Consider the following 22,089-nt stretch of genomic DNA (forward strand, 5'->3'; position numbering starts at 1 on the left):
CTGAGAGTTTCATACACCTAACTCAACCATTTTCCATATCAACCAAAACACCTAATCTTGAATTTTTCCCCAAGTAGAAGCATATTTTTCTATTTTAAATGTAGGTTTATATTCACATGGAGAGTAAGGTTGATAACATACTTTGTAGAACCGTTCTATTCAATCGTTTTTAGTTTTTGATGGGTTATAGATATAACGCTAAAGTTACTGGCCCTAGATTGTGACTTTCGACATAACTCAGTTGGATATGAGACTAAGTTGTGGACCTAAAGTTACTGACCCTAGATTATAATTTTGGACATGCTCAGATGGAATGGTGAGATAAAGCATGCTGAGAGATAAAACACACTCAATGATCCTAGTGCTGCCAACACAGCTGCAGCCAAAAATAATCACCAATTATGTTATCGAGAAAACTCAAGTTGGACAACAGAGTGCTGACAACAAGAACGCCAAAGAGCTGAAAGAATTTTGCCCAGGGGAGCTTGTTTCATAGAAACAGCTGCCACCTACATATCCGGTTAATACCAATCATGACTGAGTTGGCACTAAGACCAATGTATACATCAAAGGCCAGGTATTTTAACCAGTATTCAGAACAAGATAAAAGCTCAAATGGAACAGCAATAGATGGTGATGGGATAATGCCTGTCCCTGGTTGATCCAGTGCCAGGATGCATATCAGTAGCAATGAGGCTGAAATACCAAACATTATGAGGGAGGAAGAAAGGGAAGTATTGAGTCAAAAAGGTGAGCTCCCTCTGTGCACAGGAATACCCCCTATAACTGAAGCACAAGTAATACCACCTAAGGGAAGAATTATGCGCTCTGGTAGACTTTCCAAACCACCTGTTTGTATTAGCTTGAGCATAGACTGCAATGATGGCAACCGCTGGCGGCCAATCTGCCCGAGATCTAAACCATTTCTACATGAGAAGGAAGATGAAATATATTGCTTTACGTGCTTTATTAATATCTAGTGGGTTTCCATTAAACAATATATTTAAACCTGAAGTCTGATGAGGAAATACGTTACAATAGCTTTAGCTATTCATGCATCGGTTAAGGTTTGAATAAACTTGCATATGTACATGCAAGGTAAATAAACATACTTTTTCTTGACTTATCTCTTTAATCACTTTATAGCTTTCAATGGGTTTTTGGTTTCAGATTTAAAATATTATTTTGCTATCTGTTGATATTGCAGTAATTGAGACCAATGATTTGCCTGGAAAATCAGCCTGTTATTTTGTTTCTTGTTTAGTGAATTTTTGGTTACTAGAATAATATTTATTATTTTGCTTGAGTTTTCAAGAGAATTTAAATTGATAGTCTTACAGATGTGTATCACATAAACCGTGATAGTCTTACAGATGTGTATCACATAAACCGAGAAGCAACAATTTTTGTTTTCTTCAAGTTTCAATTTTGCTCTTTACTTTCACCAGAATTCTTAATACATACAAAGAACAAGTATAGTCATAATAATTTATTTAGAGCTTCTATATAAACAAGAGCAGTTGAAAATACAAAGAAAAGAAAACATAAAAAATAAATAAATAAACGTTTCTTATGATAAAACTTTAAAAGTAAATGCAGTGAGCAATATAACTAAAGTAGTGAGTCAATTGATGTATGTAAATGGTTTAATCCCACAAAGTTAGTTTCTAAAAATAACGCATTACCTGTTTACATCACAATCATATGCAAATTATCAAACTGTTTAATAAACACACACGGTATCTCCTGAGTTGTGTTTTCAGGCACCAAGTTTGAAGCGTGTTTTGAGCAGGTTTGACAAAAATAATTTTCAGGTTATCTTTGTTCAACTTGGCAAAACTTTAAAGCGTTTTCATCTTACAAACTCCGCGTTGGATGTGGGCGGAAACAGGGCTCTACTGTTGTCCTCTTTTTGTCAATTTTTTTTTATTTTTTAGATTGTTTTTAAAGTTTTATTTTGAGTGTTGTAGATACAACAAACTGATCATTTTATCGAGGCTTTTGATCGGAAGTATTTACTGTTTAAAGCTTTTATAATATTAATTTTATATTTATTATATTAAATCAATAATAAAGATTTAATGTAGCTAAATGAGCAATATCATCCTTGAAGCATTTTTATATAAAAAAAGAAAACAGACACGTGACCATTTTATTTTGTTAGGTAATTTCTTTGTGAAGCACTTTTTTTTAGCATGAAAAGTGGGGGGGGGACTGATCAAGAAATCTCTCTGTATTTGGGGTATTCATTGCTCATCTTAAAATTTTGATGTTATTCTTACTTTTATTAGGAAAAGCTTTTCTAAATACCTTACTTCTGTTCATTATTAATGACATACTCTGAGTTATCCTACATAATTGTAATTAAGGTAAACATAAATCCTTCACCCCCCTCCTCACACACACACACTTTTGTATTTTAAGATCTTATGTATTTTTTTTAGGTATATTTAAATTGTGCACTAACTTGTCTTGTTTTCTCATCAGGCCATAGCAAAAGTTGGTTGGGTAAAGCCAACACTGATTCAAGAACGGGCCATTCCTCTTGCATTAGAAGGAAAAGATTTAATAGCCAGAGGCAGAACAGGAAGTGGAAAAACAGCAATTTTCCTTATACCAGCTATTCAGAAGATTTTGAATCACAAGGTATTCTTTGGAACGTTTTTTTTTATTTTTCACATGTAAACTATATACAATCGTTGCTACAATCTCAAAAGAAAGATAATTCAAGGAAAATCCCCCCTTCTTGGAAAATTTCCCTAAAGAAAACTATCCCCCATGGAAAATTCCTCGCCGTGTAAAATTCTTCCCGCGTGTTATAACTAACGTATTTCGAACTTTTAAAGTAATTGAAACATTCCCACAACAGACAGTCCTCCCTGGGTACTGCGGAAATTACCCTTTTCAGAAAAAAACCCTTCGCGGAAAATTTTCCTTAAGGGCATAGTCCTGATTCCGAGCCTGAATATTTATGATGAATGTATTTTTCATGTTTAATTCAGTAAAATTTACTGTGTTACATTATTGGTACTAAAATGCAAAATTTTGTGACTCATAGATTTAAATATTTTCATTAATGATTATTATTATTATTATAATTCTAAGAAACGCATACAAGATGACATCACACTATTTAAGATTGCTGTTACTGCTAAGATCCTTCTTCTGTTCCAGCAAACGTGAGCTTTTCAGTTGAGATTATTCAGCACCTTTACTTTTGATTCACTCTGTAAGATAAACACAGTTACTGATTTGGTTGCTTCTTATTTATATCCTCAGATTTCTTTCAGTCAATCTTTTGATTCTAGGAGTTGAAAAAAAGAGGATAAACATTGAGTTCTGTGCTCTGTGTCTAGGTATGGTCAGGTAGACTCTTAGCAGATAGTGAGATTTTGTGGTGTTTGAACCACTTTAACAGTTTGCACTGCAGGGTATACTGTGCACACGTCAGCATATTACATTCAAATAGGCAATGGTCAATTGTTTCATTTTTTATATTGCAATACCTGCAAAGAGCCACTTGAATTAGGGAATTGATATGAAAACGCTGAAAATTTCGCCCATTTGAGCCAGACCGAATTTTATGATAAATTTTAGAAAGTTGTTTATTTGAGAATGGAGATAAAATTGGATTATTCTTGTTTAACAATACCTCTGATAATCTCCAGCGGTATATGTCTCTAATGGGCGGCTGGTCAACGTTTAGAGCATTTCTGCAATTTCATCCGCCTGATGGTTACAGTTATACCTAAGTGGCCTGAAACCCTATGCCTCTTGAAGCAAGAATATCAATAATGCTAAGACAATGAAAAGTGTCTGTCTACTGAGAAGATGATGGCTTTGGACTCTTAAGGTCTAAACTGGCGGTGCTGATCTCTGTTTCGTGGCCTTTCAGTCAAGAAGTGCAATGGAGGACTGGGAACCAGCCATCCTGCGCTTTCGCACACCCTTCCTGATTACCTTCCCCAGGTTTCTCTTGGTACCCATTTAGAGCTGGGTTGACTCTAGCTGAGCTTAAAAAAGTCATGCCACTGATCCCCGTTCCAAACCAAATTACCGGCCACGCCAGTAATTGAACCTACGTCCTCAGACAAAGGATTTTCAACCCAGCAAGGCAACCACTTAAGCTATTGCTGTAACCATTACTGATTCCCTGTCAGAATCCAGCTTATAATATCTCTGCACTTTGATCATTCACTTTTTTGCGAAGCATAAGTCCAGTGACGTCGAGCTTTACTGATATTCAATTCATGTCAGAATCTGGCCTATAACCTTTTTACAATTCGATCGTTCATAATTTTAATTATCAGATGATATTGAGTTGTGATGATATTACTGATGATTTTTACTGATATTGAGTGACATGTCAGAATTCAACTTATATTTCTTCAGTTTGATATTGCATTTTTTTTATTTAAGATAAAATAAGATTTATTCATCATTAAATGCATATACAATATGACATGTTACTATTTCCCAAAAGGCGCATTGGCCTGTAAAGAAGCAGAAAGACAAATGAATTTCTTACTCAGAGAAGAAAAAAAAGAAAATTGTGATCGCTTACTCACAGACAGAAGAGCAAAAAGGAGAATAAAAGAAAATAGAAATAAAATAGAAAATATAGAAAACAAACCTAAATAGAATAAATAGATTAAATTAATTAAATAGATTAAAGAAATATAAAATAAATAAATAGATAAAAATAACTTCTAACAAGCCAAAGAATTTTTATCAATTTTTTAAACAAATCGAATGAGTGGCACATTCGATTATAGTGGCACATTTTATCTATAAATAAATAGATAAAAATAACTTCTAACAAGCCAAAGAATATTTATCAGTTTTTTAAACAAATCGAATGAGTGGCACATTCGATTATAGTGGCACATTTTATCTATAAATAAATAAATAAAAATAACTTCTAACAAGCCAAAGAATTTTTATCAATTTTTTAAACAAATCGAATGAGTGGCACATTCGATTATAGTGGCACATTTTATCTATAAATAAATAAATAAAAATAACTTCTAACAAGCCAAAGAATATTTATCAATTTTTTTAAACAAATCGAATGAGTGGCACCCCCGAGCTTATTCAGCCAACTAACTCCAAATAATATGATTCGCCATTAGAGAATTAAAATCTGACCTTATACAAGTGGTAAATGGAACTTGAATATTATTTTTTTTTTTGTGTTGTGAAGATTATAATTATTCTGATCAAAGGTAAAAGATAGCAGAACACTTAGGTCCTGGGTGAGGTCACCACGAAGCTGAGAAAAAGTAAAACATGTATATGAAAGAATGTACAAGGACAAAAGATCAAGTAATAGGATAACTCCTGAACGATCAGTTTCTAGCTGATCAGTTTCCTGAACAGTATCAGTTTCTATGAGGTTTCTAGCTTTATTGTAAATCTTAGAAAGTGGTTTTAACAGTGAAGGAAAGGCTGACATCCATATTGTTGGACAGTAAGAAACGTAAGTTTGGATCAAGCAGTGAAAAAGGATTTTCAAAATTGATCCAGGAAAAGTGTGTTTAAATTTCCTTCAAATACCGAGACTCCTGCGTATTTTCATTTTAAGCAAATCAATGTTACGTTTGAAAGATAGGTTTTATCGAAAAGAATGCCCAAAAAACGAACATATCGGTCTTTAGATCTGTGAATTATCCCATTTGACTGGTGACTTTCGGACAATATGTATATCATAACATGTATATGTATACATCTGATTTGTATATCAGATGTATATGTATGTATATAACAATGTATGTCTGTTGTTATCAAGTTTTTGTTTTTGCTATTGATTTCGTATCAGAATCCAGCTTATAATTTTTTTCAGTTGGATCGTTCACAATTTGTGCATTTCTGATGATTTCGACTATTAATGATGTTGATGTTTCATTATTTTGCATTTGTTTTAGCTTTTCAAATAGCACTAATGAGATTATCTACTGTCAGTCATTTAGCCTGATTTTTTTTTTAGGACAAATTGAAAGAACAATCAACTAGAGTGATTATTCTGGCTCCCACCAAAGAGCTTTGCCGGCAAATTTACCAGAATTGCATTCAGTTGACTAGTAGTTGCTCCAAAGATGTCAAGTGTACGAATTTAAGCTGGGGTGTGAGTATTTTTAAAATATAACCCTTTAAGTTTTGCTATTGATTAACGAACTGATTTTTTTTTACGGTGTAATATATACATGTAATATAAAGGATGTGGGGTCATTCGGGGCGGGGTAAACCATTTTTAGGTATTTTCATTTGAAAAATGCCTTTTTTGATACAACAACAACCAATTTTCCCTCTAGATTTTGAAAAATACACTCATGCCCCCTTCACCTTAATTTACGAAAATATACGCCATTGAGGATGAATTATATGGTCGGTTAATCAAACTGTCCAGATTATGAATAAACAATTCCTGAATTCTTTAAATACACTGCATGGAAGATTATCGTGATTGAGCGTGACTATTTTTCTTTGGGTAGGGGTGACAGTTAATTCGATTTTTATTTTATTTTTTACGTATGAGTAGCAAGGTTCTGCTTTTCAGCTCTCCCCTCATGGTTTCCATTGTTATTCCTCCGCTAAAAAAATATCGCCTGAATATCTTTTTTAAGCCCCCCCCCATAACAGATGGACCTTCGTGTACCCAAGTCCGTTATTTTGATGTATCATCTTTTCCCAAAAGAAATTTTATTTTTGGAATTTTTGAACTTACTTCTTTATGAATCCTATCGTCGGATGAATTCTTGGTTAGAGGAGCTTTCTAGGTTTTTTTTTGTAAAAAGATCTGTCCTTTTTCTCATTCGTCCTTTCGCACATTTTTTTATTTATTTAAAACTCCTTCAAAATATTCGGTTTATACATCAAAAAATGGAATGATACCATCCTTTGACCTTGACAACGGTAGGGTTTGCATCACACTTTTTCCGGAAAATGTAAGTGAAACAAGTATTCCAGTTCAAAATTGCATACAACATGTTTTCAATACGATAGAAAACCCTCTGAAAATCAAGATTTTGTAATTTTCACTTAAATCCCTGAAAAAGTATTTTAGATGTGCCCTTTCATTCTATGTACAGAAATATGATTCTGTTGTCATTTGTTTGTAATATTTTACGTATATTGTTTGCATTATTCTAGGCAGTTGTCGTTCAGATACCCTTGGGGTGCCTCCACACTCCAAAGCTTTAGCCACTTTCCCTAACATCCAAGTTATTTTGTGAGTTATTATCTATTCCATGTATCGTAATTTATAGGCGATTAATTGAGAATAAATTATATCCTGGTTGGCCAACTTATGAAATCGACTGAAGCTCCAGAAGGCTGTTTTATTTTTTATGCTTGCATTTCCTCATGAAAGATTTGTCGCCTCATTTCAGTACACTTGTCCTAGCCAAGTGCTGGTACTAGCACTAGTATACTTACCAACCATGACAAAAGAAACAAGAACATTTTTTTAAAGAAATGGATCCAAGGTCAAGGAAAAAGACCAGAAAGTTTAAAAATTACGGAAAACCGATTTCTGTTAATAAATTTAAGCATATTAAACCGATCGAAGGTTTATTTTTTTAAATAAAAGTTTGTATATCCCAGTGGCGTCAATTTATGAAAATCTAGGGGGAAGTAATATATTTTTCAAAATCTAGAGGGGGGTGTTTATTTATTTTTCTATTTATTTAGGGGTGTAATTTATTTCAATTTGTCAGTATCTTTTAACTGGTGTCTGGAAAGGAAGGAGCTTTTTCCCATTTCGATTTTTCTTTATTTGGAAGTTTTATCAGATCGTGACAATTATTTATTTGTTTTGTTATAATATTCAATCGCTTATTCGTAAAAAAAAGAAACAGAGGTTGATGCGTTAAAGACGATACTACTTTTCTGTGTCAAACGTGATGACTATATAAAACAACAAAGCGTTTTGATCAACTTTGGAGCGTGATATTTGATGTTGATGTACTCTCTCCACTCTCTGTACTCGGCTCCACTCTTCTAAAATTAGTTCAGTGGCTACCCATCCTCCCTCTCACCAAGGAAATTAGAAAATAGCGGCCTAAAAACACACTTTCCTGGTATTTTTGTTTCTAAAGCTCTTAAAATTATAGCAATTATTTCTCGAGTAGATCAGTCTTCCCTTTTAACCCATCTTGAAAATACACATGTAAACAAGGATACTACAAGATTTCAAAATAAAGTTTGAGAAAAGAGGGTATCTCCTTAACACCAAGTGGATATTTCCTCTTCAAAATTGTTTTCACCAGTATACATTTTAACTGTTTAATGAAAATTTCCATTTTCAGTAATTTGGGAGTGGGGACACTACGCGAGATACTTTTGTCTCGCGTAATAAGTGAAAAATTTTATGACAAAAAATTAATCCCTACCCCCGCCCCCTTTTATAGGCATAAATATGAATACAATCTCATTTATTGCGCTTCAATTTGTTCTGATGAAGCTACTGCTCTTGACTGAGTATTGTAGAGCCTTAAGTTAAACATATTTCCGCAAATATTTGAAGGATCTCCCTCAAGAAGATGGAAATTTTCGTCTATAGATATACTGCACCCCCCCCCCTGCATTAGAAAAATGGATAGTGATGAATTTTACCTGGATTTTAATCTTGGAAACTTATTTATCGATAACATTTGTACACAGAGATCTAAATCATAGGCGGGAGGGATCCAAAGATTTTCCAGGGTGTGGGACTGGAAAAACAGAAAAACAGATTTATAAAATGCATTGTTTTTAAGGGGGATCTTTTGGATGCGTTTTGGAGATTTCCTCATCGACCACCCTCCCTGAAGTTTGATATAGTAGCGGAAGACCTAATTTTCTTTTTTAATTTCCAGAGTAACCTATCTGTTCAGAAGCCAATGCTTATGGCAGTTTGTCCAGATATTGTCATTTCAACACCCTCTAGAATTTTGGCTCATTTAAAAGCCCGTCATCTATCCCTCAAAACCTCATTGGATCTTCTAATCATAGACGAGGCGGACTTGGTGCTTTCTTTTGGTTTTAACAAAGATCTGAAAGAACTTGGAAGGTTCGTTGTATATTTTTTTTCTATTTTGTGTTTTTTTTAATAATTAATACCAGGGATACCATATTATTTACATAGGAATTTGCATGTATTCAAGTACGAGAAACAAGTTCTTTAAGATTAAAGTGAAGAGCAATGCAAAAAATAAGCAAATACATTTCATCCTACTTTAAAGGGGGACTATCACCCCCTCAACCTTTGTCTTTTGGGCTATAGTTTGACTAATGCTTTCTGGAAAGTATTTTAGAGTGATACAAAAATAGCGAGTTGGTTGTTGGAAATGTTCGGAAATATTGAAAATTTTCACAATTTTGCCTGATAGTTTTTTCCCTATTCCGGCCGAAATTAATGTTTTGGGGTGCAAAATGGAAAAATTCAGCGTTTTGCTTTGGGGAGGTGTCTTTTGTTTCTTCAAAAGTATTTTAGAGTTGCGTTCGATTTAACAGAACTTAGTCAACTAACAAGTCTACTTTTTTTCGGTTTTGGGGTTTTATTTGCCAGAAAGTGAACTAAGAAAGTTTACCAGGCTTTTGCAAATTGAATGGAAAATTCGGTAGAAAATTCGAAGCTGTTATAACGTTAGCCGCACAAGAAATTAGGAATAGGCCCTCAAGTTTAGGAAAGGGAAGCCTGAAACAGTCAAAATAGTTAAGAGGCCGGAATCATCTTGGCTAACAAGGAATCAAGCTTCTTGTGAAAATTTTACACTTCTTGTTTTCTTTTATAAGAAGAACAGTAAACTCCAATGTTAAAAATTTAGCCTATTTAGCCTACCTAGCCTATTTACTGAGAGAGCGTTTTTAATAAACAGCTGCATCATTCAATCAGGGAAAACCCTAAATGAATCATAATATTTTGCAAAAGCCAAGTCTTTTACCTTAGAGGTAAGCATGAGCTGCCGAGTTCGAATTTTTGACCAGAATTTGTTTGTAGCTACCTAACAACGAAGAATTCTTAATAGTAGTTTCAGAGTCAACTTTTCAGTTAACGAAGAATTCGCTTGTCAAAAATACGTTTAAAGTTAACTGAGAATTAAAAACGAAACAGTAAAATTTACTTATTAGTTAAATAATGAAGTAAATCAAACGAGCCTTAGGACTTCCAATTTTGTTCTGATTAGAACGTTCAGTACTCTAGAACCACTGATCCGATAAGATAACCACTGGACAATAAAAGGGAATTGCAGAGAATACTTGTGATTTAAAACGAAAATAAATTGTCCTATGAGCCACGAGATTCATATGAGAGGGGTGGCTAACTGGCTACCCCCTATTTTCCCTCTCTTTACGCTAGGTTTTACTTGTCGCTTAACTAAAAGCAGTTTTGACTGCAATAAATATAATCACCAGGTATTCGCAAGTGTTTTTTATTAGCCTATTGCATTTGAACTCGAACTCAAAAAAATTCAAACAAGTGCTCTTATATTGTATTGTTTGTCTTTTAAGTTTTGTGAGAAAAGTCAAAATTTAGCGTTAAGAGCGGGTGAGGGGGGGGGGGAGATGGTTGCTCTCCTCATGTGCAGAGTAGTTTCCTTTCATTTCGAGTTTTAATGCCATGCTTCACTTTCATTTCACAAACTTTTTTTTTATTTATGTAATGTCTGATTGTTTTAATACCGTTTTAATGTTCGGGATATACAAATTATGAGGTGGTGGGTGAGGTTTACTTTCCTTCCAAGCACCGCTGTTAACTAACGCGTAGAGAAAGAGAGAATATTTAGTTATCTATCATTTTCAAAATAAATTAAAATTTACTGATTTTTGAGAAAATCAAACCCTCATTCCTTACGTTTATGTTCACATTTGTCTTACAGTTGTAAGACAAACATTTGTCAAAAATTATTGATTTTGCAATAAGAGGGGGGCTTTCAACCACTCACTATCCATATTGCACGGCCACTCTAAATGTATTTCTCTTTATAAAAGGAGGCAAGAGGCTAATCCCCCTCTCCCTCACTTTTTTCTTAAGCTTGATAATGCAAGGATTATATTATCTTAAACCACATTGGTTTGCCATAATAAAAAATAAAGAAAAACGATCGGAAATGGGGATTTTATAAGGCCAACTAAAATACTGCAAAAAACAAAGTGAATATTTCGGAAGGACAACCCCCTCTCTTCTTCAGCGCGAACAATAAAATTTTTCGAGGAAAATGTAAAAAAATGTGGAAAGACAAAGAAAACCAAAAGGATGTGGTGAGTAAATGTGAAAAATAAACCAATAAAAAATCCAGAATTAGAAGATAGATACAAATAAATAAAAGCCATAATTAGAAGAATTAAAACCAAAATACTAACACCAAAGGTGAGTCACTCACCAATACCCACGATCACTAAAAAGTCCAAAAACCTTTGACTGCTCTCGTTCGATACTAGTAAATGACAGTAATTCACTAGCATCCTATGAGAGCTCTTATTTGTATTATATTTATAGTAGCTACGGTGAAGTAAATATCCAAATTTATTGAAGAAAGAGAAAAGTCTGGCATCCCAAGAAATGTTTTATGTAGTGGGTTTGTGAACATATGGTAGTATACTTGATTGAAATTGCTTGCGATTGCCTAGCACTCTTGCCCCCATAACAGTATACTTAACAAATGCAGTACAATATACTTGGGGACAAATAATAATACATTAGCAATACTATATACTAATACAGTAACAATACAATAGATATGCAATATACTATACAACACAATAACTACTATATACTTTACAATACAATGTACATAGCAATATACTTGGCAGTATGTTGTCAAACGTAAGAGGCTGTGCTGCATTTTAGTAAGCTTTCGAAATAATATTTTTCACCGAGTTTGGATGACCGAGAATAGGGTAAGTTTTAGTACGCGTACCTAGAACGGAGATGATACTCACCGATAGTTATTTCCAGTTATTTACGCAGAAAGTTGGTCTGATCTGGCCCCTTTTCTGACCCCCCAGAAGCCTCTACTTCTGGGTCGTTTTGTTAGTGGAACTCCTGAGATTGTCCCTTCTTATTATAATTATTAAATTGTACTTACTTGTATTAAGCCTTACTTTACTTAATATATTCTTTTTTTTTTATTAAGTCTTACTTGGTTATTCATATCCATTCTTATATTCTTTCAGCTATTTGCCACCAGTTTATCAATCAATTTTGACGTCGGCCACATTGACAGCAGATTTGAGTGAGCTGAAAAGCCTTGTGCTGAATAATCCGTCAGTTTTGAAATTAGAAGAGCCATCCTTGCCACCTGCCAGTCAACTGGATCAGTTCATAATATACGCAGAAGAAGAAGATAAAGCTGTTCTCATCTATACACTATTCAAACTCAATATAATCAGAGGGAAAACACTAATCTTTGTTAGAAATGTGGATCGCTGTTATAAGTAAGCACTTTCGTTTATTCTTGTAATTGAATTTTATTTACTTAGAAAGAAACTTTATTTACTTAGAATTTTATTTACTGAAAGAAACATAGTCCTTTCAGTGCGAATTCGGTCGAACGATGTTTGATATGGGGTTAATTCTGTGAAAATAATATATTTGTAATTGCATACTGCAAAATCGGATGCATATAGGTTGGTCGTTACTCATGATTAAATCGACTGTTTCGGTCATAGACGATAAAGCTGGTAAAGATCAAGATCAAGAAGATAAAGCTGTTCTCGTCTATACACTATTCAAACTCAATATAATCAGAGGGAAATACTAATCTTTGTTAGAAATGTTAATCGTTGTTATAAGTAAGCACTTTCATTTATTCTTGTAATTGAATTTTATATACTTAGTTCTTTCAGTGCGAACGGTGTCTGATATGCCTTAACTCTGTGGAAATGATATATCTGTAATTGCATACTGCATAATCAAATGCATATAGGTGGGTTGTTGCTCATTTTCGAAAAAGCTGTTATTAAATCGACTGTTATGGTCATACCGATATTCTTTTTTAGCATGTATTTCCTTTGCTATCAAATACAAGACTGCTGGGAGGCAAGAGAGGGCTGAGGGGGGACAGCAACCTTCGTATCTGGAATATTTTTTCGCGTTTTATGTTTTATCGTACGGTGTATATAAAGTAACCTTTATCAGTATAAAATATAGGCTTCAAAAATGTTCTCAGATTCTCCTAAAATTCTGTAAAAAAAAATTGTCAGTAATTGTATACCGTAAAGGAATGCATATTGTCGCTGTTACGACAAAAGATTGCATCTGACATTTTCATTCTTCGGATATAATTAACAAAACCGTATGCTACGCTGTTCTCAAAGGGACAATAAGCAGAGCAATTTAGAGGGTCGAGGTGTGAATTAATATATATTGTGTTGGTGGTCGTAGCTTTGAGAACTGGGTCTAGCAACTGTCATCCACATTCAGTTATTCAGTTGTTGGTGTCATTCAGGTCAGTTCAGGCTGTCATTCAGTTATTGGGTGAAACAATTGGGTGCCGAACATATACTTCTAGCAACTTCGATGATGTATAGGACAATGCTGACAAAGGACCAATTTAGTAAGAGTGACAAATATTATATTATATATTTTTTTTACTTTGAGTAGTAGATCATTGAATACAATGGGGTCTTTGCTTTTCAAAATATAAGAAAATTCGATTGAGTTCATTCAGACGCAGAAAAAGACGGAGATAGTATTTAATTTGTTCTTCCCGGTCTAAGTTTTTTCCTGGCTATTTCTCCAACAAAGTATCGCATAATTTTTTAAGAAATGGATTTTCTGTAAATTCTTTTTTTCGATTGCATCATTGATCCAAATTTTGCCATAGAAAAAAAAAATATTGTATTGGACTTTTCAGTCTATACTGGCGGTGCTGATCTCCGTTTCATTGCTTTTCAGCCTGGAAGTGCAATGGAGGTTTGGAGGCCAGCCATTCTGTGCTTTCGCACTCTTTTCCTGTTTACCTTCCCCAAGTTTTTCCTGGCACCCATTTAGTGCTGGATCGACTGGCTGAGCTTACAGAGTCATACCACTGACCTCCGTTCCAAACCAAATAACTAGTGACACCAGGACTCCGATCCCTGTCTTCAAGGACAAAGGATTTTAAGCTTAACGTGCTAACCACTCGGCTAGGACGGGTGGAAATTATTGTTATATTTTTATGACCATCATAAATAAAAAAAAATCGAGGATAAATATACAGAAAAAGGAAAGAAAATTCAAATCATATCAACATAAAAATAGCTAACTCAAAATAAAATATGTTAGAAAATCCTGCCAAAAATAAGTAACTAAAATGATATTTACAAATTTAAATTTTTTTTCAAAAAGAGAAAATAGATTTGTGTCAAATAAATGTTTTTAGCTTCTTCTCATTTGGAGATCTCACTTATTCTTTACTAACTCAAGTGAGTCTTTAATTCCACACGTTGTTTTTAAGGAGGTATTATAAGTGCTTAAAGGAGAACCAAGTTAAAACTTAAAAAAATCTATAAAATATTTCCCCTTAATTTGAGGAGAAAAAAAAGGCCGAAAACTTGTTAAGATTACTGTCAGAAAACTTACCAAAAACAGATTCATTGGCTTATAAAGTATAGGTAATATATCTTTTCTAATACAGGTAAAACTCTTTTGGAAATATGCATAACACCATGGTACATCACTGAATCCCAAGGATGAAAAACTCAACCGTTACTGAAACCAAGAGAGGGAGAACCAAGGGGATCATTGTTATAATATATAGACGTTGCACAACGTTAATTTCTCGACCTTTTTTCTTTAACTGCACTTTTAACTTGTCAATTAAAACCGCTTTAGATCGACTAAGTAAAATAGTGTCACCAGCCTATGCCAAATACTAACCAAGCCACCTAACGCCAACATAGCTACGCACAATCCTCTTTCATCCCCATCTATCATCACCACTCATTTGACTGGGATTTTATTAGAAGAAATTTGAGATCTTGAAGCAGCATGGATTTTAAAATCAGAATTCCATGAACGAAAAATCTTAATCAGGCCAAACGGCATAACGTGGTAAACTGCATTTTAACAAACTAAGTGACGCAGAAATATGTGAAAGATTTTTGGACGTTCTTTTTATCAAACAGTTCGTGGTAACGAACTGTAAGTAAGGAGCGACACGGTTCAATAGTAACCGAAACTCTAGAAAGCGGAATTTTGATACCAATAGATACATCAAAAGAATTGGATTTTTATGCTGATTTCAAATATACAAGTTTCATCAAGTTTAGTTTTACCTATCAAAAGTTACGAGCCTGAAAAATTTGCCTTATTTTCGAAAAAAGGGGGAAACACCCCTGAAAGTGATATAATCTTAGTGAAGATCACACCATCAGATTCAACGTATTAGACAACCCCACAGTAGTGGTTTCAAGCTCCTATCTAAAAAAAAATTGTAGAATTTTGTATTTTTTGCCAGAAGAAAGATGCGTCTTTATTTTTTTTTCCCAGGAGTGATCCTATCGACCGTGTGGTCCTAGAATATCACGATAGGGCTCATTCTTACGGAAATTAAAAGTTCTAGTGCCCTTTTTAAGTGATACAAAATTGGAGGGCAACTAGGCCCCATCCCACGCTCATTTTTTCCCAAAATCACCCGATCAAAATTTTGAGATTTTATTCCATTATTTGCCATTTTTTCATAAAAATTTGCCTTTTTATTCAGCATACTTGAAAATCTAATAACTAATGTCTTTGAGGATGACTAAATCCCCCACAGTGCCCGGGGCAAGGGCTGCAAGTTGTGAACTTTGCCTATTGTTTACAATAGTATAGGTTATTGGGAAGTATAGCCTACCGTCGTTTTCAGCAGGATTTTTTTCGGTGGGGGGGGGGGGGGGCTTGGGAAGGGGGTTACGTGTGAGTATATTTTTATGGAAGATGTTTTCATGGGGGAAGGGGCATTTTTCTGAAGAGGGTGCCAGATTTCCCAGCATTATTTCAAAAACGATCAGAAATTAAATAAAAAACAAGCTTTTTCAAGTGAAAGTAAGAAGCAACATTAAAACTTAAAACGAAAAGAAATTATTACGTATATGAGGAGGTTCGCCCCCTAGTCAATGCCTCCCTCTTTACGCTAAAGTTTTTTTTAGTATTTTCAAAAGAGCTACCTATTCTAATTAAACGGTCTTTGAGATTCAGGGGTCATTCTTAAAGAATTGGAACAAAATTCGAACTTCAGCGTAAAGAGCGAGGTAATGACTAGGGGGCAAACCCCCTCGTATACGTAATAATTTCTGTTCGTTTTAGGTTTTGTTGCTCCTTACTTTCAGTTGAAAAAGCCTGTTTTTTCATGTAATGTCTATCAAAACCAGTTTGATAAATGTAGTGTCTCAATAAGTTGTTTTTTTTTCTTTTTTCTTTTTTTTAGGAAGCTTAGTTTGTAAGAACTGTGGTTTAAAAAGCCCATTTAAAGCCACCTGAAAGCCGTCTCTGATTATTCAATCGAAATCAGAACTGTCGTCTGACTCTTTTGAATTTCTTTTGGTTTTGTTCCAGAATTGTAAATTTCTACTTTGTTAATTATTCATTTTGACTTTTATGTATTGTTTATTTATTTGTTTTTATTATTGTCCTTCATATATTTTGTCTTGGATTCCTTCTGTTATATTTTGGATTAGTTCTTACTCAAGCTCATACGTATATTTAATTTCTTTTTATAAGAGTTTTTTCCAAATAGTGTAAGAAACTGATAAAAAAGGAACCCAGCTTTTTCTTTTAGAAAAAAAGAAAAATTAATCAGTGCCACCTACAGTATATACGGACCCAGTAAATTAATAACAATTATAGAAACATAAATGCCTTTTCCAGTGGTGTAATTTTGTCAAAATTCTGGGGGGGGGGGCAAGTTGGAGCTTATTTTCCCAAATAAGGTGAGAATCACTGTGAGAACTGAAAAATAGCCATATCGTCGCTGTTACGCCTAAAGGTCGTAACTGACATTTTTACACTTCTGAGATATTCGACAAAAACTGTTTGCTAAGCTGTTCGAAAAGGAGAATCAGCAGGGAAATGTAATGTTCAGTCAAACTCTGAGTATGTAAAATATGGGCTTTCCGCTGGTTAACAGAGGTTTTTGCTAAGTTAAACCGATTGGCCTACAAGGCAGATACGACATCTACTTGTAACAGAAATTTTAGCCTGGTGTCAGATAATAGTTTTAATACAAACATATAAAGTGCAACAGGGTTCAAGTTTTTTCTTTTGTTATTCAGCTAAAAGAATACAAAGAACTCAAATTAGAACGGATACACACTTTAAGATCTTCTGGATCCTCTTCTTCGACTTTTGACTCATCCAAGGCGTCCCTGGTTGATTCCGATGAAGGAAGAGCAGCGTAGTACTCGTGGAAAGTCCTGGGGATTACAAGAGTATGGCATAAGTCCATCAGATCTTTGTATTTCGCTGGAGGAAGAGGAATCGGTCCCTTGTATGCACTGACGAGCTCCAAGGAGTTTTTGTTGGGTGTCATTCTACGTCGCGATTCGTTCACTTTTATGACCGAAAATTCAGAGTCGTAGTCGTAACTGAAATGGATCTCGGTTGGCCGCTCAATTGAGTATTTGAGCCATTATATCGAATTCCATTTCACTTGCAGACTTTCCCCACCGGCCCCGTAGGCCCATTTTCTGTTTCTCAAAATAATGTCAGCAGTTTGCTTGAAATCCAGCCAAAAACTGTAATCATCGATCACGTGCACCTTATATGGCTCAGGGTTGGTTCTGGCTATTAGGAAGGCGGTTCTCCAGTTTTCTATAGAAAACACAGGTAAGTGTTTGGCTGCTCTTTCGATGCATGAGTGCATGCTGTCCCTTTCCTGCTGAGAATGGCCACTTTCAAGAAATATATGATTTATTTCTTGGACGTGATGCAGTGTCCGAACAGCATATAAAAACATGGAGACTACAAACTCGTTTCTGAACTGCCCACAGCAGCCATCAGTAACAAAATAAAATCTACTGTAGCTCGTATTCTCTTTCAGAATGTTATACTTCAGCGTAGCGACTTCATCGGCGCCTCTTTGTCCTTTCGTCTGGTCCCAAAGGTTGCAGTGAGCCTCTTTGGTTACCAAGTTAAAAATCGTCATGTTATAAACTGCTAGTTTTCTTTTGTAAGAGATAGGACCGGTCTCTGCTTTGGGAGTTTGAAGGACTCCTTGTAAGTCCATATTCAGCAACATAACGCTCTCCAGTCCTTCCTCACTGTGCAGAATACCATCTTTTATCGCATTTTTAACTTCGCGAGCACGCTTTTCTCTTGACTGGTGCTGCTGAAATGACTCAGCCTCATTCTCTTTTTCTCCTTCAGTAATTAAGTAGTATCGGGTGCATGTATGGCATTGATCCTTTCTGGGAGTGTGGAAAGATAAGTTCAAGGATTTGAAAATTTTTCTCTAAGTTCAAGGATTTGAAAATTTTTCTGTAGATACTTTTACACACAGGTACTCGTCGGCTGCTCAAGCAGGTTTCAGTGTATAATTTATACATTCTGGACTGGTTAAGTTCAGAGCTTAGATAGAGTCTCGTAGAATTTGCCCGAAAATAGTGCGACTCAACTGCAGGAGAACTGCTAATGTGATCTCTGGCGTAAAGTAACTGATCATCCGTTAGTCTCTTAGAGACTAGATTCTTTGGACTCGACACGTTTCTTCTATCTCTGCCAGCGGTTCCAGTATTGGTTTTGCTCTTGACACATCCAGCAACAAACTTTTCACCAAGCCCCAGAGTTGCCAAGAAAAACTTCTTGCACACTTTTTTACAAGTACTATTCAATTCTAATGTGTAACAGAGTGAGTTTTGCCGCCTTGAACTGCTGGAACTTGTCGTTCTCCGACGAACTGGCTTCTTCGTCACACACTTCGAAACGAACTGTCTCTGTGACTCCATGGAGCCTAACTCCTTGCCTAGCAGCCAGAAGCTTTCGAATATAGCTTCTTGAGCATCTTGATCAATAGTTTTGCACTCGAGTTTGCATTTGCAACTAAATTCCTTTAGTGCTTTTGCTGGAACAACTTTTTGTGTTTTCTGTGCTGTGTAGTTTTGTCCGGCAGCACGTTTCTTTTTCCTGTTAATATAGGTCTCTTTCTTTCTTTTGGGATGTTGGTTCTGCTTTCCTTCTTTCAACTGATGCCTTATCATCAGCAACATCCAGTTCTTTGGCAGTCGCTTCTGGAAAAGTTGGATCAGGAGCGCTAATGTCTACTTCAATAAAACTTTCCTGATTAGGAGTTTCCCCGTCACTGTCCGAGCTTGAGCCATCCTTGTCTGGCACTCAATCCTTGTCTTTGGGATCACAATCTGAATCAGATGAAAAATCTTCGTCATTGTCATCTTCTATGAGCCTCCGAAGCTCTTCCTCTGAAAGTGCAGTCCTTATAAGCATTCTGCTGCCTGAAAGAGAGTTCTGTTTCATTTAAAGTTCTTCAACAGGGTAATGCTGGAAAGAAGATAAATCAAAAGTGGACTGCAAGACTCCAATCGTATTACTACACACAGGTGTAAAGTACTCTCTCCTACTTCTCTGTAAAGGTTTTCTACTACTTTACTGTCTTCTTTTTAGTCTTATGGTAGCGTTGGCCTACAATCTGGGGTTCGACCGGTAGAGGATGTCAAGAGTCTCTAACTTTCGTAAAGTTTAAGTGTAGAGTATAAAAATGTGTATTTACACATATAATACATTAAATGTACACACGACGAGGACAGACACAGAATAAGAACTGAATAAAATAATCTAAAATGTTGGCTTATATTCACTAAAACAAGGAAACAAACATCCAAGCACGTGACGGGAACTGACCTATTTTAATCTGTCAGTTCCTGCAAATATTCAGTATTTATAATATTAATGTAGTCATCTAGGAAGTGGGAATTTCACAGAACTTAATTATGATTAAGAATTTAATTATGTATCTAACCTACTTTCACTACTTTCAAAGTTTACAATGGAATTAGAAGTTTGTCTGACTGAATTATGCAAGATGTAAGTCCTCTTAGAGGGAAGGTTTCAGGCATAATGCATTTTTTCTTAGATCAACCTTTCAAAAAACTGGAAAATGTGGAAGCCTCTTACCTCCAGATACGTAGTCTGGTCAGGTTTAGCCCCGTAATCTTCCGAATTATGATTTTGTATTTCCTAACTTCCAGATTTCGTAATTGCGTAACTGACAATAACCGATGAAACTCAGTTACGACCTTAAGGCGTAACAGCGTTTTGCAGATACGTCCAGGGTGGGGTTGGCCATTTCGGCAACACGTGGACGTTGCGTCTCCCTGTGGTCAGAAACTTGTAGCACAATATCCTATGAGTCTAAAGTACAGATTAACTCAGTTTCACCAAAAATGTCAGTTACGACCTTTAGGCGTAACAGCGACGATATAGCCTCATATACTAAGATATATACTACCATATACTAAGGCAAAGATATACTAAAGAAAACTGACCCGTTTCTCTGGGTGCTTGAATTATGCAGGCCTATCCTAGTTTTGACTTAGGCTTATCATATCTTAGTCTTAGTTTAGTAGGTGTATGCTTTTATTTTTCTTTTATGAGCCTATGCTTTCGCATATCTAACTCGATCTGTCTCATTTAAAGAATAGTTTAAAAACAAAAGAATCAGCCAAGCTTCAGAGAATTTAAGGTTAGATCGAAGTAATTTTATAAGTTGAAGGCCAGATTTCAGTAAAATTAAATTGAGCTTGATTGTTTTATAGTCCTGAGTAGAACTTTTTTTTTGTAAGATAGTTTAGATCAGGTGTGTCAGTTGGAGGGGACCTGTGCATCCCCTAAGTTTTTACAAAGCTTGTTTTTTGGAGAAAGGGATTTCATAGAAAAATGATTTTTTTGGGTGTTTTCATAAAAAAAAAAACGACAAATCTACCCCCGTCCGTATATACTAAAAAATAAATCCTCCCCCCATCCCCTATAAACTTCCTTGTATCGACGCCACAGATTTAGATTAGACCCAGACCGTAGGGAGGAGGGTGGGCTATCGGCCCGTACTCTTCAGGCCTCTATTCTATGTTATTCATACCATACACGTATTTTAGTGTTTTACCCTTTTTGTTTAGCAATTCTTGTAAATTCCATATGCTCCATCTCCTTAGTTTAAAATTCATTATTCTTTTCAAAGATGCAATAAATTAGATGTAATAAAATTCATCTGTACGTAATTCGATGCCTAGACATGGGTTCAAGCTTGGTTTAATTTTTATTTTTATAGACTGAAGAATAATTGATATGCTATTTTTTTTTAGTTTTTTAAGGCAAAGTTTTTCTGTCTCAAATTGCTTTATTGTCTTAGAATAAAGTGTTTTCGTTTACTTTTAATCAAAGCTATTTCAACTAAGCCGTAAAGTTTTTAGTACCTCAAGAATATGTTTTGTCTACATAATTGCAGGGCCCCGGGGCCTTTGCGTCTTTCAAACCACACAGACATGGACATTTTTGAAACTCTTTCAACCCATGACTGTTCGGGACTTGTTTTAGGAGTACTCTTCAATTATTGGATGACTGTCCCCAGCCAAAACGCGGTAAATGCGCTTGTTTCGTTTTCATGTGACTTAGTAAAAAAAAAATAAAGGATTCTTTGGACTGTATAATGGGTGAATAATTTTAATTATTCAATAATCTTCTAATTAATAATCCATTTCATTAAAAAAAAAATGAGCTTGATTTAATTTTGTTCTTTTTGTAGACTGAAGATCTATTTGGATTTGTTTGGAATTAAAGCATGTACTCTGAATTCGGAGCTACCAACAAGTTCTAGGTGCCATATTGTTTCTCAATTTAACGAAGGCCTTTATGACATAATTATTGCGTCTGATGAAAGGACGGTTGAAGATGCAACTCACAGACAAGACTTAAAAGAATCAAATCCAGATAAAAGGTTTGTTTTGTTTTTTTTGCTCTTTTTTAGTCTTAGGTGGTTGTTAGCCGCATACAAAAAGAAAGTTAAAAGAAACCTCGTTCTTCTGTAAAAACTGCATCAGGTGCCCTCCGGAAGAATCTTCTGTTTTTTTTCTATGAGCTGAAACGGGACTATATTGTTTCGTTTTTTTTCTGTTTTTTTGTTTTGTAAAAAATTGTAT

The 22,089-nt window shown here is 35.0% G+C and overlaps 1 protein-coding gene across 1 annotated transcript in view; it reads left to right on the top strand.

Annotated features, from left to right (window-relative positions):
* LOC136024850 (probable ATP-dependent RNA helicase DDX56) overlaps nt 1-22,089 on the top strand; it is a 77,423-nt gene that overhangs the window by 11,988 nt on the left and 43,346 nt on the right. Inside the window, exons 2-6 of the mRNA XM_065700351.1 lie at nt 2,488-2,646; nt 5,987-6,124; nt 8,856-9,049; nt 12,157-12,417; nt 21,696-21,887. Coding sequence (XP_065556423.1) covers nt 2,488-2,646; nt 5,987-6,124; nt 8,856-9,049; nt 12,157-12,417; nt 21,696-21,887 — 944 coding nt within the window. The remainder of the gene's footprint in view (nt 1-2,487; nt 2,647-5,986; nt 6,125-8,855; nt 9,050-12,156; nt 12,418-21,695; nt 21,888-22,089) is intronic.

The sequence above is a fragment of the Artemia franciscana genome, chromosome 3, assembly GCF_032884065.1.
Source record: "Artemia franciscana chromosome 3, ASM3288406v1, whole genome shotgun sequence".
NCBI lineage: Eukaryota > Metazoa > Arthropoda > Branchiopoda > Anostraca > Artemiidae > Artemia > Artemia franciscana.